Genomic DNA, 17,358 nt, shown 5'->3' on the forward strand with positions numbered 1-17,358 from the left:
CGGAGGGAAAAAAGACCTTTGGTGTGGCCGAGACGTAGATGGGAGGATAATATTAAAATGGATTTGTGGGAGGTGGGATATGATGATAAAGAGTGGATTAATCTTGAACAGGATAGAGACCATTATCGGGCTTATGTGAGGGCGGCAATGAACCTCCGGGTTCCTTAAAAGCGATAAGTAAGTATGGAGAGTGAAAAGTATGTTTTTTTTATACAGTAAACAATTCCTATTCCAGAAAATTAAACAAAATATTTCATTGATTTGTCGAAAAGTGGAAAATATTACCATTGTATTCGGAATTCTTGTTATTTTTAGAATATAAACACATGATAATCGTTTAATAAGTTTAAAGATGAAAACTTTGGGAAAATAGAAAGTCATTACTGCATTTATGTTATTTCTATTGTTTGTAACTGTTTTAGACTATTTAAATTTTTCAAACGAGTAGAATTACATACCATATTATTCTGTCGGCATGTATCAATGGTCAGTATGCTACAGATATTGTACATAATAAATTCTTATTTTATAAATATATGAAATGAACTAGTCTCATAGACCGCTCCAAAGTAATTTTGTGACAATAACTGTCCAGGGAATATAATTATTGTATCTTTGAAAACGAGATTAATTTCCTTATAATTTGGTATATTTTTGTGCTTCGAAGAGAATTATATCTTGTGTTGCTGACAAAACAACTGTACAATTTGTTGACGATATCTGCCCTGTCTTCACTCATTTTCTTCACGTGTGTGGTCAACTTTTCATAAGAATGTTTTTTGCCTTCTGTTTAAACATTTTTAAGTACACACTTTCTGATATTTTCGACTTCTCCAATGTGTTTTTATAAAATCTGTGTGCTGGTTTTTTGCTGCGCTTTGAATATCATGACCAATCTTTCGAATATGAGCTAATCAAACTTTTTACAGGAAGTTCAAGACAGTTCTCAAAATAAAGCTGACATAGAACGAAAGGAATCTAGTTTTGTGTGTTTTGCATTGTACAGATCAGAGCATTTTCCAAATTATATTCTATGATGTGCTAATTTCCTACGAGATTTAAATGAGTGTGCAATAGAAAATAAAATTAATTACAACTAAGGTTACATACCATTGTAGAATTAAATAGAAGTACTCGTAGTTACAGTATAAATACATTCAAAAGACAGTGATTTTATGACTGTTAATTGTCCTTCTAATTATTTCATTAATTATGTATATTATGTTAAAAGTAACATTTTTAACATTAAGCCAATGTGTTGGCTAGATTATTTAATCAGTCCATGTTATACTCATATAGGGGATAAGAAATTGCGATGTGATGGGCATTCTATAACAGGGGCGTATTTTGCGGGCTACCGGGGGTAGCCCAAGGAAATTACAAAAGAAAAAGTTTATAATATAACATAATGTAATAATTTTGTATTATTAGTTTTACCATAGTAATTAAAATTAAAGTAATTGTTAGATATATTTTGTGTAATAATAGGGTCAGCGGTAGCCCAAACCCTTTAACCAGTATACGCCACTGTTCTATAACCTCTCTCAACCTTTTCCTGCCTGTAGTGCTGACAGCTTCTACATAAGAGGGAATGGAGACAAGTTACGGAAATGTAACATTTCTATCAGATGCAGAGGAAATGCTGTATCCTTCAAGCCTGATCTAAAGCTGAAGGTGGTAACCCCACCACTGGCATTGCTTGCTCTTGGCTAGCAGCCATGAAGACTTAAGAATAGCTTTTACGTTTGACAACAGGAAAAGCTGCTTAGAAAGCCATTATGATAACCTAGCTATGAAAATAGACACGAAATGAAGAAAAAGAAAATCTAATTATTTCTTCTATATGGAACATACAAAGTATTCTTCATAAAGATGAAAATTTTGGCTTTACCTTAATCAAAAAGGGAATATATTTTGCTGGAATTGAAGACCCGATTTGACAAACATCCCAAGTCTATTGAATAAAAATTTTCAGAACATAAAAACTATCATATAAGAGTACATGTAGGCCTACTGAAATAAATATTTTTTTATTAAAAAAAGACAAGCTTTGTGTTGGACTTTGAGATATTCTTTTCTACTGGATGGTAGTCTATGCAAAAGATAACCTTTGTGATATAAAATGTCAAATTGGGTAAATATAGGACTTGGAATGTTTTCTCAATTCACGTCTTCATTTACAGAAACAAAGCAAACACAAAATGATCAATACAAATGACTGTATAGTACTCTCTAAATCACATAAACGATAACTGGCTTGCAGAGATGACCAGCCTATTTTCATGATGAAAAGGCTACGTACAATATATTTTGGCCAGCTTTGGCCCAGGAGAATAAATTTCAGTGCATCTGTATCTTTCTATGAATAAATTACGTTACAGTCTAGAGGTAAATGAGGAATGTAAATACTCTTCCTTTTGTGACGATATTTTCGTATTTTACTCCAATAGAACGTCTACGAATAGCCTTGATGACGCTCCTGACATGGTTCCAGTTATAGTCAGTGCTGTAGTTGTTATTCTGCTATTTGAGAGGCGTCTACTTTGTGCTTCATTAGTTATATCCTGTATTAATTATACTGGAAACTATGGAACCCAAATATAATTATTACTGGAACTGCGTTCCGGTGCAACTTCAACACTGGTTATATTCAATTATTGCGGATATTGAAATGCAACAGCAATCAGCAAAAATTATGAATTGCATTACATTACTAAGTTCATAGGTATTTGTGTTTTAGGTCAGTTTTCTTTGTACTTATGTTGTGCATAAGTTATGAGTTTCAAATTGTAATGAATTTCCCTATCCTATTTCATGCTGTATCAACGCCCAATGTAATATAAAAGTGATACTGAGTACATGACAAGTGAATTAAGAAATTTGGGAACCGGTCTCAACATTATCACGGCATATATTGATTGTGTAACAATTATCACGGCAGCCTTGATCTCGAAACCTGCTTTTCTATCGGATCATATTGCAGTAGTCTGTGTTGATCGTGGAAATTGTCGACCGAATATATTTCATTATAGCTATGTAAGTACATTTATTTCTTTTAAATAATGGAACTTATCATCACATTCTTCTCAGTTTCTATATATGTATGTAACTAAACATGAAGTGCTAGGACTCACCACTTACTCTGTGGGTTTAGTTTCATTTATTGTATTTTGTTGTAGTGCCGGTAGAAACTTCTCTCTTTGCAATAACTGGAGCACGGCAATACGATACTCTGAACATATTTTCGATCTGCCAGTGATAATTTGGTTTATTTGTCACGTTTTTACACGTATCTGTAGAGTTGCGTAATGTTCATTAATTAATTCATTGTTCTGCCCAAGGGCAGGTATTTCACTGCAAACCCAGCTTTCTCCAATCTTTCCTATTTTCTGCCTTCCTCTTTGCTTCCTCATATGATCCATATATCTTAATGTCATCTATCATCTGATATCTTCTTCTGTCCCGAACTCTTCTCCCGTTCACCATTCCTTCCAGTGATCCTTCAGTACCGGTACGCAGTTTCTTCTCAGCCAGTGACACAACCAATTCCTTTTCCTCTTCCGGATCAGTTTCAGCATTATTCTTTCTTCACCCACCCTTTCCAACGTCTTCATTTCTTATTCTGTCTGTCCCCTTCACACGTTCCATTCTTCTCAATATCTACAAATGCTTCTATTTGCTTCTCTTCACTTCATCGTAATGTCCATGTTTCTGCACCGTACAAAGCATTTCACTATATATATTAATTAATATTAAATATGAAAGTTGCATGCATTGCTTGAATGCGTAAAGTTGAGCCGTTTAGATGCACTTTTACACGTTTTTTCAACTTACAGCATATACAAACTGCCAGTACATGTTTCTAGGTTAGAAAGAAAAATGTGTTATTACTTCGAATGAGCATTTGCCGAGAACTTACCTTCTGCAAATGAATTTCAATCTCTTAATCAATTTTTTTCAGTTGTGATGGATTTGATCAAGATGGAACCTGACGTTGATCCATTGGCAATGCATACAAATGATTACACAGAGAAAAAGCCTTTATCAGAGGTAAAGTGAAAGCCATTATTTTTCATATGCTTGATTTTTTATGACAAAAATTGTTATATGTTAAGCTCAAAAGTCGTAGCATCAGGTTTGACCGCGTAAATTACATGGCACATATTTTATGTATATGTTAAACGTAATTTACGTTGTGTCGAAAAACTAATTTTTAAACGATTTTATATGCGGCGTAATAAATTATTTCGATATTAATTAATAAAATGCCATCACAATATAACTGGCGAGCATTTATTTTAAATAATTGCATTTATAATCACAGGAAGGAAAATAATTTCAGTGGTGAAATGTAACTTATATACTCATAAAAATAAGAAAGAATTCTAATAGACATGAGTACTGAAATAAATATTTTTGAAGAAACAATGACTGTGAAATTGATATTTTAACAACACCATAATTATCTTCTAACGTAAGCATTTTGTTTGTTTCCAATTGTAATAATAACACTTTGTTTTTTTAATTTGTTAGAAGAGCTTTTTTTACATTTATATCAAATTACACATATACGCTTATTTTACGCATCATGTAGAAATTAATTTTACGCGCAATTTCCCACTTTTGCCTAATATGCACTAATAAATGTTTTACATTACTCCTTATAGCATAAAAAACGAAAATTTAAATGTTGTTTGTACGTACTATTTCCGAAGGAAATTTATAAATATGAAATGTGTGTATAAAGCGATGTATGATTTTTTAAATTTTTTTTAGGTCGAGAACGTGCAAATCTATTAAGTAATCTTAAGAAACGGCAGAATATTCAAGAGAATCAATGTAGACAACGTGATGGAATATTATTGGCTAGTTATGCAATTTCTTGGGAACTCGCCTGTGTTTTAAATCAATTCATTGACGGAGAAACGGTAAAGAGGTTTATGATTAAAGCTGCAGAATTAGTTAAATACAAGTTTTGAAGCTTAACCAGGAGTTTTCCTAGTAATTCGCCACTGACCACATTCGCGATTACGATAAGGTGACGCAGGTCATAGCAGTTTATATTTCCCATCCTACTCTGCAGTCTGCTCTCGTAGCAAGGCCCGTAACACACTTGCAGAGTTTTCTCCAGCGAGAAATGTGTTTCGCGAAAGAGGCGAAGAGCCTTCCTCCACACACTTGGCGAGTTCTCGCTACCACAGATCACACCTCGCTATGATCATCTATGCACTGCCTTCATGCAGAAAGCATTTTTCTCATTATAGTAATGACTCGTTGGGGGAAATATTATAGGTTATGTTTTTACGTATATTGTCGTACTTAAATATATAACCTGTAAGTATATTGTCGTACTTTACAAATTACGTACGAACGCTATGTTGAATCTGAGTATTCAGATGATGAGGAAATGGAGTTAAATGACCATATTTTGTTAATGAAAAAAAAAGTAGGCCTAAAATTAAAGCCAGAAATATCTGAAAATCACATTGTATCTTATGAAAATAAGGGCGAGTTTTGGACACTGGTTTCGATTTGGCATTATTTCAGGTTGAATACACCTCAGTTTTTTTGCTATACATGATATGATAGAGGATTCTTTGCTATGTTCTGAATAAAATTATGTAAATTGTAAAGACATATAGATATACTATTTCAAATGTTTAATTAATACAATTGAATCTCATCAAAATAAAATATAGCCCTATTTATTTTCAGATAATCTGATATTTGTCTCCAGATTTCTTCTTTAAGTTTCGTGTTTTTATAGTTTTCATCACGTGTATCATATAAATAGGCCTATGGGTGACATCGTACAAGTTCGATAAGTTTCTGACTGCAATTATCAGCCATCTTTCCTCATTTTCAATAAAAACAAAACAATTCATTGCCACCTGTGATATCTTTTTCTACATTCAATCATCATAAAGAGTATAAATGTCACACATCTTTGATAAGTGTGTCAAGAAAATTCGCTGAGCTACCGATTCCAGTGAGAAACTCGCGCGAGGTTTTTGCCTCGAACGAGAATCTCTTCCAGTGTGTGGACGTCCATTTGAATCCATGTTATCAATTTTTTAATTTTCTCGCAACACATTTCTCGCTGGCGAAAACTCTGCAAGTGTGTTACGGGCCTAACAATGTATTTCAAATCGAGTGCCTCACGTAACAGGAAATTGTGCCCATGTCTGACGTAACTAAATTCGCTCCAAGTACTACTGAAGCAGTTGCCTGCATATCTAAGGACTGGCTGTAACGTGATGTACTATGTAGGCTACTTATGATATCTCTGTGTTCTGCAGGAAGGGAATTCCTTAAATCTTCATGTGACTGGGATGAAAGCATATGTGGATCGCAGCTATATTCTCACATCAGACATGAAAGTGGAGGAGACTATGATAGGAATAAATTTTCCTGCAGTAAAGTTTGAAGCCGAAGTAAGTGGACTTCATGATTGGTGTTGTTCAAATGTAACACTCTTCTGTTAATCACAGGCACTGTATCTGTGCATCCCACAAATGCGTTTAGAATGTGGTTTTTTTCTCTTGTACGGTGGAGGAACCCGAAGGCTTGCACTCCAGCCTGAGGCTTATTGTGCTTACCACTCCTATGGTGAATGATTAGGTAGCCGAACAGCCGCGCTCTTGTACAAGTAGAGCACGCGTATCTATATCTATCTATATTTGGAGTATGTAATGCCAAAAGTAACCATTACTTTTCGAATGCCCTAGTATATTCACGCAATGAAATTTCTGTATATCACCCAATCAGATTGGATTCCTGTAAGTTGTTATAAAGGATTGCACCTGTGATGTGAATGTCATATTGGCAACTACTTTTGATTAAATTTTTATGTACTAGTAAACAGAAAAACAGAAGAACCTTATCAACATACATGGACTGGGTTCATTTACTGAAAAGGGCGTCTGAATTAAACAGGATCGAAATTGAGTCTTTAACTTAGAAAATCGGTGGCCTAGTTGTTTAGCTAAAGTAGTTTCCTGCCTCTGTATTATTCCAGAATGGGTCATGTGAAGGACAATCAGTGAATGAGGACCTGAAGCTAGAACTAGCAGCAGAAGAGAATAAAGTCTTCTCTGATAGGTGAGTGGGTCTGCACTTTAACATTTCTTTCCTTTCTATATTTAGATGATGATGTAGAATATAAATTGTTAGTGTGGTATGGCATTTTTTATGCTTAGATCACATTCCGAAATAATTATTTAATTGAACAGCTAAATATACTTTGGAACTTGAATGCCATAAGATATGAGGTGGTCCGTTCCAAACTGTATTAAGTCCACCCACGGACGAAATTGAGTTTTATATGATTTTGTATCGTTCTATAGTTTGTCCAGTTATTTTTGGATTCTATTTCCATTGCGATACTGAAAGACTTTCTCATGTCTTTTTCTATTTCTATACTAGTGGAATAATTTAAATAATTGTCCATTGTATTGTAGTCTTCAGTTTTCTGTTTATTACTTTTATCCACTTTGATTACATAATGTGGACTTTACATCACTAATAAAAATGCTGTAAACACATTCAGTACACAACTACTTAGGTACTGATACTTCTATTACCTATCTAGTTGCGTAATGTGAACCACACATTAAATTAACAAGGAATAGATTTTATTTATAAACAATAATATGTTCACAGTTTGATATATAGTCCACACCTGTGGAGTAACGGTCAGCGCGTCTGGCTGCGAAACCAGGTGGCCCGGGTTCGAATCCCGGTCGGGGCAAATTACCTGGTTGAGGTTTTTTCCAGGGTTTTCCCTCAACCCAATACAAGCAAATGCTGGGTAACTTTCGGTGTTGGACCCCGGACTCATTTCACCAGCATTATCACCTTCATTTCATTCAGACGCTAAATAACCTAGATGTTGATACACCATCGTAAAATAACCCAATAAAAAAAAAAAAAAAAACAGTTTGATATAAGCCTGAATTTCAGGGTTTGCAGGATTTTCAATATCTGAATCCTTGTTTGTACTCATTTTAACAATGTTTGTTTATTTCTCCAAATACTGCTCTTCTTCTGTTATAAACAAAAACGTATCGTGTTCAAAACTAATAAAACAAAAATAAACGAATTGTCTCTGACAGGAAGCAATCGCCTCTCCATAAAAGGCATGTTCAAAACTAATAAAAATAATACAACGGCGTATAGCACCATATGCCCTGTTTAGAGCGATTACATTTTCTTCATCTTTTATCCGTCGACGAAAAATGATTTCTATCCTAGTTAACTAGATAGCACAAAACAATAGAACGATGTGACGCACCACGCCCTCTCAGGTGATCAGTTGGCGCAGGTTGTATTTGTGTATTGTTTGGCTTAATGAGTGGTTATGTGTGTGCAAGTGTAAATCCATGGAAAGCAGCTACACTTCTGTGGTTTTACGTCTTTAATGTACATCTGCATACTAAAGATTCTAAGAGCTAGATGTATACATTTTTGGAAACAGAAGGAAAAATGCGCTGATTCTGTTATTTCATTTGCGCACCTATCTCTAGTGAATTTGATGAAATCTCATCCCTTCAAGAATATTGTGATGTTCTCTGATGGTGCAGGAGAACAAAACTAAAATTTGAAATTAATAGCATTTATCTCATGGTTTTCCAAAGCATATAAAGTGAAAATTTTGCATGTATATTTCCAGTAAGAAGGCATAGATACTCACACAAAATATATATTGTATATTAATTATTTATTATTATTATTATTGTTATTATTATTATTGTTGTTATTGTTCTTGTTATTATTATTGTTATTATTGTTATTATTGTTGTTATTCTTGTTATTATTATTACTATTATTATTATTGTTATTTTTGTTGTTCTTGTTATTATTATTGTCATTGTTGTCATTATTATTATTATTATTAGTATTATTATTATTGTTATTGTTGTTCTTGTTATTATTATTATTATTATTATTATTATTATTATTATTATTGTTATTGTTGTCTTATGTTATTATTATTATCATTATTATTATTATTATTATTATTATTATTATTATTATTATTGTTATTATTATTATTATTGTTGTTGTTCTTGTTGTCATTATTATTATTATTATTATTATTATTATTATTATTATTACAACCAGTGCTTTTCTTCTGGAGGAAAAGGTGGTGGAACTCTGTGTAGAACATTTTATAGCGGATAGTGAGATGATTACCGTTCACTGGACGGAATTTTGTCGTTTTTAACCTCCTTTTCTTCCAACTAAGCCTTTCAAGGTCCAATCGAAATTAAAAAATTATAGTATTAAAAACGTAATTCCAGCACGTTCCGCCTGAAAAGAAAAGCACTGCGAAAAACTTCTTTGCAGTGTCGGACATCCAGTGTTGTAGATAGTTCGATGTTAACACGCAATCGAAAATAATAACAATAATATTATTATTACTATTATTATTAAATTATTATTATTATTATTATTATTATTATTATTATTATTATTAATATTGATATTATTGTTATTATTATTACCTGAAGATGTAAATAGGGAAAAAAACGACATCTATGTACGTAGCGGTTCATATTTCGTAGACAAATACGGCCTACAACAAATTGAAGTAATAGGCCTTATGGTTGCAGCGTGCGGAACTATTCCCGATTTCCTCTTTCAAACCTGGTAACGTTTCTACCTACAGAGGAAGGCAGTTGATGTGACATCGTTCTTGCAGCTCTGAAAGAATCCATATTTTTACTCCGAAACCAACTCTACAGTCAACAGTGATCTTCAAATACTTAATTAGTACCTAATTATTTATTCAGTCATTTCTTGTCAATCTTGTTTGACTCCCTTCAATTTAAACATATGTATGTTATTTATACTTCCAACTGCCTATTGCACAATATGCTCTGTCTTTATGCCAGCCTGTTAATACAGGGAGCTGTTATCGTTTAGATCAAGCATCTCAAGGCCAACGCATAAAAGTTGTTACACAGAGCAAATGTAGATAGCGTAGTCAGCTGAAGAGATAAGCGCAATACCCGAAGATAGCCGATCGTTGATTTATGTTACAAGCATGAGTGAGCTAAGTTGTAACTGTTGCGGGAGAAATTCCACAAAGCAACACTTTTGAGTTGTACTGTCAAAACATTCGGTTGTTTTCGGAAGGAATAAGATTTCTTAAGTCTTTTGCAGTAATAATAATAATAGTAATAGTAATAAATGTATTTTCTAATTATATATTATGTGTTAAAGGAAGACATCTGAAGCATGAAGAACAATACATGTTACGTAATTATTTAAGCACAAGGAACTGGCTACCCTATCCCATTATCTCCTGGCCTAGTTGCCCCATAAGTGGTGCCTTGTTGATATCACATGTGAGGTTGAGACCTGTCTTCGGACATTTGACTAAAGAAAATACTTCATTTCTAGTAAATGGTTTTTGGTATCTCTGTTTTTTAAGTTCATACTGTATTTAATAAAACAAAATTCAATTAAATAATAATAATTAAATTACAATTAAACTTGTTGATTGCTAAGGTACGTTTTCTTATGATATGTCCTCTGAAATTCTTTTCTCAAGTCCTTCAGTACTTCATTATATTTGTTACACTGGTCTTGATTCAAATTAGGTAACAATTTTAGATTAATAAAGTGGTAACAGTTATCCACTGAAACTTGCGACTCCCACAATTTCACTTTCCCTATGAAAGCTTTTATTTCTTCATACATTTGCGGTAATAAGGACATCCTTTCCTCGGAGGTGGACACAACATCGTAGCAGTTGCAGATGTCTATTCAAACGTCGCGGTCAATGACGTCATCCGGAGATACACGAACTGCTCCCCCATTAATTCAAATAGGTGAGTTTTCAAAAACGATAATAAAAATGTTTTATCGGATATCCACCATTCATAACTTGGGATTTTTTTTTTATATATCCCTTTGTTTTTTTTTCTGACGTCACTCAAGTTGCTGCTTTTTTTTTTTTTTTTTTTTTTTTTTTTTTAAGAATTTTCGATTGCTTGTTAACATCGACCTATCTACAAAACTGGATGTCCGACACTACATAGAAGTTCTTACCAATGCTTTTTTTTTCAGTCGGAACGTGCTGGAAGTATGTTTTTAATACAATTTTTCTTTGAGTTTCGATTAGACCTTGAAAGTCTTAGTTGGACGAAAAGGAGGTTAAAAACGACCAAATTCCCGTGCAGTGAACAATAATCATCTCACTATCCGCTATAAAATATTCTACAGAGAGTTTCACCACCTTTTTCTCCAGAAATAAACATTGGTTTTTTAATAATAATAATAATAATAATAATAATAATAATATTGTTAGGCTATTATTATTTTTATTATTATTATTATTATTATTATTATTATTATTATTATTTTTATTACAGTAAGTGTGTCGCGATATCGTGGACGTTCAGTAAAGTGTGTCGTTAGTGAGAAAAGGTTTGGAACAACTGAAATATCAACTGGTTATGAATTTGGTATCGTAATATGAAACATTACGATACTCTTATTGTAAATTACTATTACATATGATGTGTTGCATTTTAGGATTGGAATTGTCCATGTCAGCAGTTTCTCGTCAGAGTCGTGCAATATTTTACATGAAGAAGACACGACTGTTAGTCAGGATCCAGAGACTGTTAACCGCAATGTTGATGACCAATTTCTCACAAATGCGAATCCACATAGCACTGCAGTCCTAAAGCAATTCAAATGCAATGTCTGTGGAATTTATTTCTCGGAAGCTACCGATCTTGACAAGCACGCTCGCCAACACACAGTGGAGAAGTACTTCAAATGCAGTGAATGCGGGAAGTGCTTCTCGCGACCGTGGAACCTCAAAGTACACGAACGCACACATAGCGGGGAGGAGCCTCTCAAATGTCACGTGTGTGGAAAGTGTTTCTCTGATTCCAGTTGTCTTCGCAGACATACACGTCAGCACACCGGCGACAAGCCGTTCAAATGCGAAGTGTGTGGAAAGTGTTTCTTTCATTCGTGGGATCTGAAGATTCATGAACGATTACATACCGGCGATAAGCCCTTCAAATGCGATGTCTGTGGTAAGTCTTTCCACCATTCCGGGAATTTGAGAACGCATTCGCTCCACCACACGGGCGAGCGCCCTTACAAGTGCGATGTTTGTGGAAAGTGCTTCACTTACTTGGAATACCTTAAAACGCATTCACGCCTTCACTCCGGGGAAAGGCCATTCAAATGTGATATCTGCGGAAAGTGTTTTTCTGGATCGCGTAACCTAAAAACTCATTCCCTCACGCATACTGCCGGAAAGCCATTTAAATGTGATGTCTGTGGAAAGTCGTTCTCGAAGTCGGCAAGTCTGAAAAGTCATGCACGCCTGCACACACGCGAAGGCCTCCAGAAATGCGATGTCTGCGGAAAGGGTTTCTCGCAGTCATGGGGCCTGAAACTGCATGCGCGTCTCCATTCCGGGGAGAAGCCATATAGTTGCAATGTGTGTGGAAAGTCTTTCTCTCAATCGGCGCATCTTAAGACGCATGCGCGTCAGCATCTAACTGAGAGGACGATGCCTGTAGGAAATGTTACTCCAGATCTAGGCATTTCGAAAGCAATGCCGTCAGGGTACCATTAATTTATTTTCCATAAGTTTCTCGCAGTCAGGATATTTCACAACACATTCACTATTACTCGTTAAACGATAAAAAAAAATAATATGGCCCATTTTCACCAAACTTCGTTAAAATAACGCTAACAGCATGTTAACTAACGTATTCTTAAAAATTAAACATCCTTTTAGTGTAATAGTGTTTCACCAACCATTTGAGGTACTTTGGTAAGGTAACATGATGTTAAGAGTAATGTAACAGGAATCAAAGAAGCAGTGATTGTATGAAAGTTTACTGAATGTGCCTTTAGTTGGTGTAGTCATTTGTTTTAGCGGAGAATTGTACTTTTTACATTAAAAGAAAACTTACAAATTAAACCAAACTCTTTAACTCTATTAAATATAGAATATAATCTAAATTTAACAGAAGAAATACTGAAATCAGAAGTAAACGCTGAAATAATGAAACAATTGTCTTTAGAGACAATTAATATTAGGTATCCTCCACAAAACTGACTTCATTTATACACTGACGGATCCATGATCTCCAGGGAACAAGGTGCCGGTGCAGGTGTTACGTGCTGTCTCTTCTCACTTTATAGATATCTTGGATATGGAACAACAAGTTTTTGATGGAGAAATCATTGCAATAAGTGAATGTCTCAGGAACGTTCTCTGCCACATCAATAAATTTAAAAATGCAGTTATATTGTCAGACTCCAAAGCAGCTATTCTATCAATAGTCTCTAGACACACACCTTCATCTCAAACAGTGGAAATAACTAAAATGCTCTCTCAACTAATAACACTCAATAAAAGAGTTGTATTCCAATGGATACCATCCCATTGTGGAATCCTGGGAAACGAGAATGCCGATGCTTTAGCAAAAAAGGGCGGCACTGCTACTTACAGACCTGTTACTAAATCTACGTATTACTCTGTGAAAAGATTTATTAAATCTACATACTTAGACTTCAACAAACAAAATTTGATAACACAATCTCAAGGGGAAAAATGGAACTCTTTGCATCATAATCCACAGTTAATTCCTGATTTACCACGAAAATCGTCTGTAGCTGCATTTAGATTGGCAACAGGCCATGATTGTTTGGCCAAACATCTGCATAGATTTGGAATATATCAGTCCCCTAACTGCCCATTGTGCAACTCAAACCAAGAAATGTATTCAGAACACCTCAAAATCTATGCTTTAGTGGCTGGTCATGATAATATCTTTGAAAAATATTGGAGTGCAAGAGGTCAAATGACTTTATTGTCAAACGCCTAGCATTTGAAAACAACAACAATAACATTATGGAAGTATTGGAGGCTAACATAATTCCAACGGAAATCGAGAAAAGGAAAGTGTAAGGAGCAGTAATTTTACCTCATATGAGAAATATAATTATTTTAGGAGATCTAGCAATTATATGAATGTAATTGGACTCTAATGTAGTGATGGAACTTTCATTAGGGAAAAGGAACAAGCATGGGCCTCTTTAAGAAAATATTTTCCATCTTCATTTGGATGTGAAAACACTAGGCCTAAGTATGAAACAAATTAATGTAATGAAAATATTAAAAGAAATGCTAAGATAAAGTGGAGCATTTGAAAACTGACGGTGGTACTTTCACTCTCAAAGTTGATATTTGTACGAAGATTCTTTCAATTTTCCAGGATAAAATAGAACCAATAGAAAATGAAAATAATTGTGATGCTGAATACTACAATGGTATTTTCATATCTTATCTTATATATCTAACATATCTTCACACGTAATTGGTCATAATTATATGTGAACTTTTAAATCAGTGAAATAAAGGAATGTCGTTTTGAAAATCTGCAATTATATCTGAGTATTAATACGAAATAATAATCACAGAAATACTTACGTTAATAAGCATATATTCTTCTCTTCACTGTGGATGCTGTGCTAATATTAATATGAATCATTTTAGTATTTATGAACATATCTATTCTAAAAAATTAAAAATGCTGAAGCAGTGATTGTAGCTAATTGTTTTCACTGCAAATATATCTCGATATAATAGTGCGGCTTGTAACATATGTTCTCTGGCAGCCATGATTCACGCTGTAACAGGACGTGAAGGATTTAACTGCGGGAATATGCTATGTTAATTTAACAGTGGGTTTAACATGATGTTAGCAATGACAACAGTTTATGAAACATCTCTTCCGTTAAGTTTACTGTTAAATGTCCTTAACGACATGGTAAATATTTAACAGTGGTTGGTGAAACTGGGCCTGTATCTTGTAGATAATTTTCTTGCAAGAGGGAAACACTCCTATGTAGTATTCTACCTTCCAAATTGAGCGTCTGTGGCTTGTATTTCTAAAACAAATGAAACAATTCAACTGTTTGTCACTGGATATTACAGATACAAAACTAACTTACCTGACTGGTACAGTAATACTACTGCAGTAGCAATATTACGAACTCTAACGTACTGTTGTATGCGGAAATACCTATTGATACAAATAAAAAAGTAAGCTATGTTAAACGTAGTGGCAAACGTTTGTATTGTTTCCTCTTTTATTTCTTGCCAAAGAGCTCACGATGAAAGATATGTTGCTCTTACATTGATGGTAAATTTTTGCTCATTTTTCAGACGATATTAATTTTAAGAGCCAGTTTTGTAGGATTTTTATTTATTGTTTTGTGCATACTACCTCATATATTGGACCTTTTTTTTCAGAATATCCTGTATATCCATTGATTGAATTCGAATTTGGAATATTGTGCGTGTAAGTATTGAATTTATGTGCTGTTCAGATGACTTTCCAGTATAAGAAATTGTATAAAATTTCAGGGTTATATTATACGGGTAAACACTTAACCTAGAATATAGAGTACATTTAAGATCTAATGTAATTCTTAATTTGGTATTTATAATATTTTGACTATTAATTTAACTGAGTATATCAGATGGGAAATTGAATGTTTGCATGGAGTGTTATTATTATTTTTATTAATTTATTTTTTTGATGGTGATTTATCATCTGCTATGGTTATGTAGGATGCAAATTCAAATTCATATTTATTCACAATTTACATTTGAAATGATACATATGAATAGATACCCGAAATGAGCATATGCTCGTGCTGGGGTACAGTCCAGTAGACTGTACATAAATTTCACAGAGTTCAGTAATAATGTTGATGTTAGAAATAATAGTAACAATAATAATAATACTAATAGTAGTAGTAATAATAGAATATCCGTGACGGAGATGAAACAAAGATAGTAATACAAATTAATTCATTAATAATAATAATAATAATAATAATAGTAATAAAACAAAAATATTTACAATAATAAAATGAATACTAAGACGGATTAAATAAAATATATAACCACTTAGCGAGAGTTAACACAACTTAAATAAGCATATAATAACCATAAAAAAATAAACTCGAAAATCAACAGAAAAGTTCGTTGTATCGCAGATGACAGCAACCACCGTATTGACATTGTGTTATGCATTATTGGTAGTAGGGAGGGCCGAAAGTCTACGTAACTGCCATTCTGTTCAGATCTTCTCGTACAATAATTGGAAGTTAATGCTGAAATGTCTACGAGTCAAACTCTTTATTATTACCAGGATAAATACAAATAATACTGAAATATATTAATCACGTTTCAAGATTAGAATATCAGCAGAATAATTTAAAGGTCCAGCATTTGCTCTTAATGAATTGATACAAAACCCCTAAAAAAAAATCCACCCAGCTAACTTGTCCCAACCTGGATTTGAACCTGCGCCCGTTCATTACACGGTCACACATCCTAACCATTACTCCATAGTAGTGGTGTACGTGGATTATTAAGTCTTGCATATAGGGTATAATTAGAATTTATTAAATGTTCCTTCAGCCAATAATCACGTCGTGACCTGTGGAAGAGATATCCTGAGGATTATATGTTTTGCTGTTGTGGGCGGAGTACACAGTTTGAATGATTAAAATTAAAAATTTTGTTTCCATCATTTATTTTGTTTGATATTTACTTCAATTTAATTTTTGTTCCAAAATTATTGTAGAGTTTATATATGTTTGCGGCTGCTTTAGACTACGTGTTGAAGAAGAGACTCTGTTTAATTCCATTAACGTTGTACAAACTGTATTATTAACAGTTAATACTGATGTTAATGACGTGGCTTTCCTTTACGTAGATGCAGACGTGTTACTTGCCACTAAGCATTTAAACAATGTATATAAAACTTTGTATGTTATTGTCTGTCATAAATTATTATTATTATTAATAAATTATGTTCTCATTTAAACGTCTGTATGAATAAACATATTAGAACTGGAAATTGGCTTTTCTTTTATCTAGTAACGACATTTTGTCTGACATCTTACTGTGTGATTAATCAATAGATCGTTCTATGATATTGTCTTCTTATACATCATCTCTCTTAGTCGAAACAGTGACGACTTATTTGCTGCAGAACCGACATTTGTTGGTGGCATGTTTCCTGACTTTAAATAGCCTTATGAACTCAATATCTGCGAATCATCAATGTGAATTTATTGGTATGTAATTATATATGTGGCTTTGGTTTGTGAATGAAACATTCTAAATCAACAATTTTTGTACCGTACTTTTTCCGCATAACAATGTGATTTTTGCTTTCATTATTTGAGAAGGTTATTTTCTTAATGACCCTTGTCTATTCCCATAAATTTCAGGAAAATTACGAAAACGTTTTTATGTGTAGAAATGTCTTACCAGCTAGGCAAACGACATCA

General features: G+C 33.6%; 2 protein-coding genes across 2 annotated transcripts in view; both read left to right on the plus strand.

Moving 5' to 3' along the window:
* The first annotated feature begins 2,712 nt into the window (after positions 1-2,712).
* Positions 2,713-13,371, plus strand: LOC138691952 (zinc finger protein 235-like). The gene is made up of 5 exons (XM_069814622.1): positions 2,713-3,036; positions 3,962-4,050; positions 6,300-6,434; positions 7,019-7,101; positions 11,545-13,371. The coding sequence occupies exons 2-5, from the start codon at positions 3,967-3,969 to the stop codon at positions 12,608-12,610; spliced, it is 1,368 nt and encodes a 455-aa protein (XP_069670723.1). The 5' UTR covers positions 2,713-3,036; positions 3,962-3,966; the 3' UTR covers positions 12,611-13,371.
* Positions 13,372-14,488: 1,117 nt separating this feature from the next.
* Positions 14,489-17,358, plus strand: part of LOC138691955 (zinc finger protein 431-like) — a 43,278-nt gene continuing 40,408 nt past the window's right edge. The window contains exon 1 of the mRNA XM_069814630.1: positions 14,489-15,350. The gene's annotated coding sequence lies outside the window, so the exon portion shown is untranslated. The remainder of the gene's footprint in view (positions 15,351-17,358) is intronic.

Source organism: Periplaneta americana, chromosome 16 (genome assembly GCF_040183065.1).
Source record: "Periplaneta americana isolate PAMFEO1 chromosome 16, P.americana_PAMFEO1_priV1, whole genome shotgun sequence".
Lineage (NCBI taxonomy): Eukaryota > Metazoa > Arthropoda > Insecta > Blattodea > Blattidae > Periplaneta > Periplaneta americana.

Excerpts from the sequence above, each read along its gene's own strand:
- LOC138691952 (XM_069814622.1), top strand. The coding sequence starts at position 3,967 with ATGGATTTGATCAAGATGGAACCTGACGTTGATCCATTGGCAATGCAT. Across the intron at positions 4,051-6,299 it reads AGAAAAAGCCTTTATCAGAG|GAAGGGAATTCCTTAAATCT; the intron begins GTAAAGTGAAAG and ends TGTGTTCTGCAG. Across the intron at positions 6,435-7,018 it reads CAGTAAAGTTTGAAGCCGAA|AATGGGTCATGTGAAGGACA; the intron begins GTAAGTGGACTT and ends GTATTATTCCAG.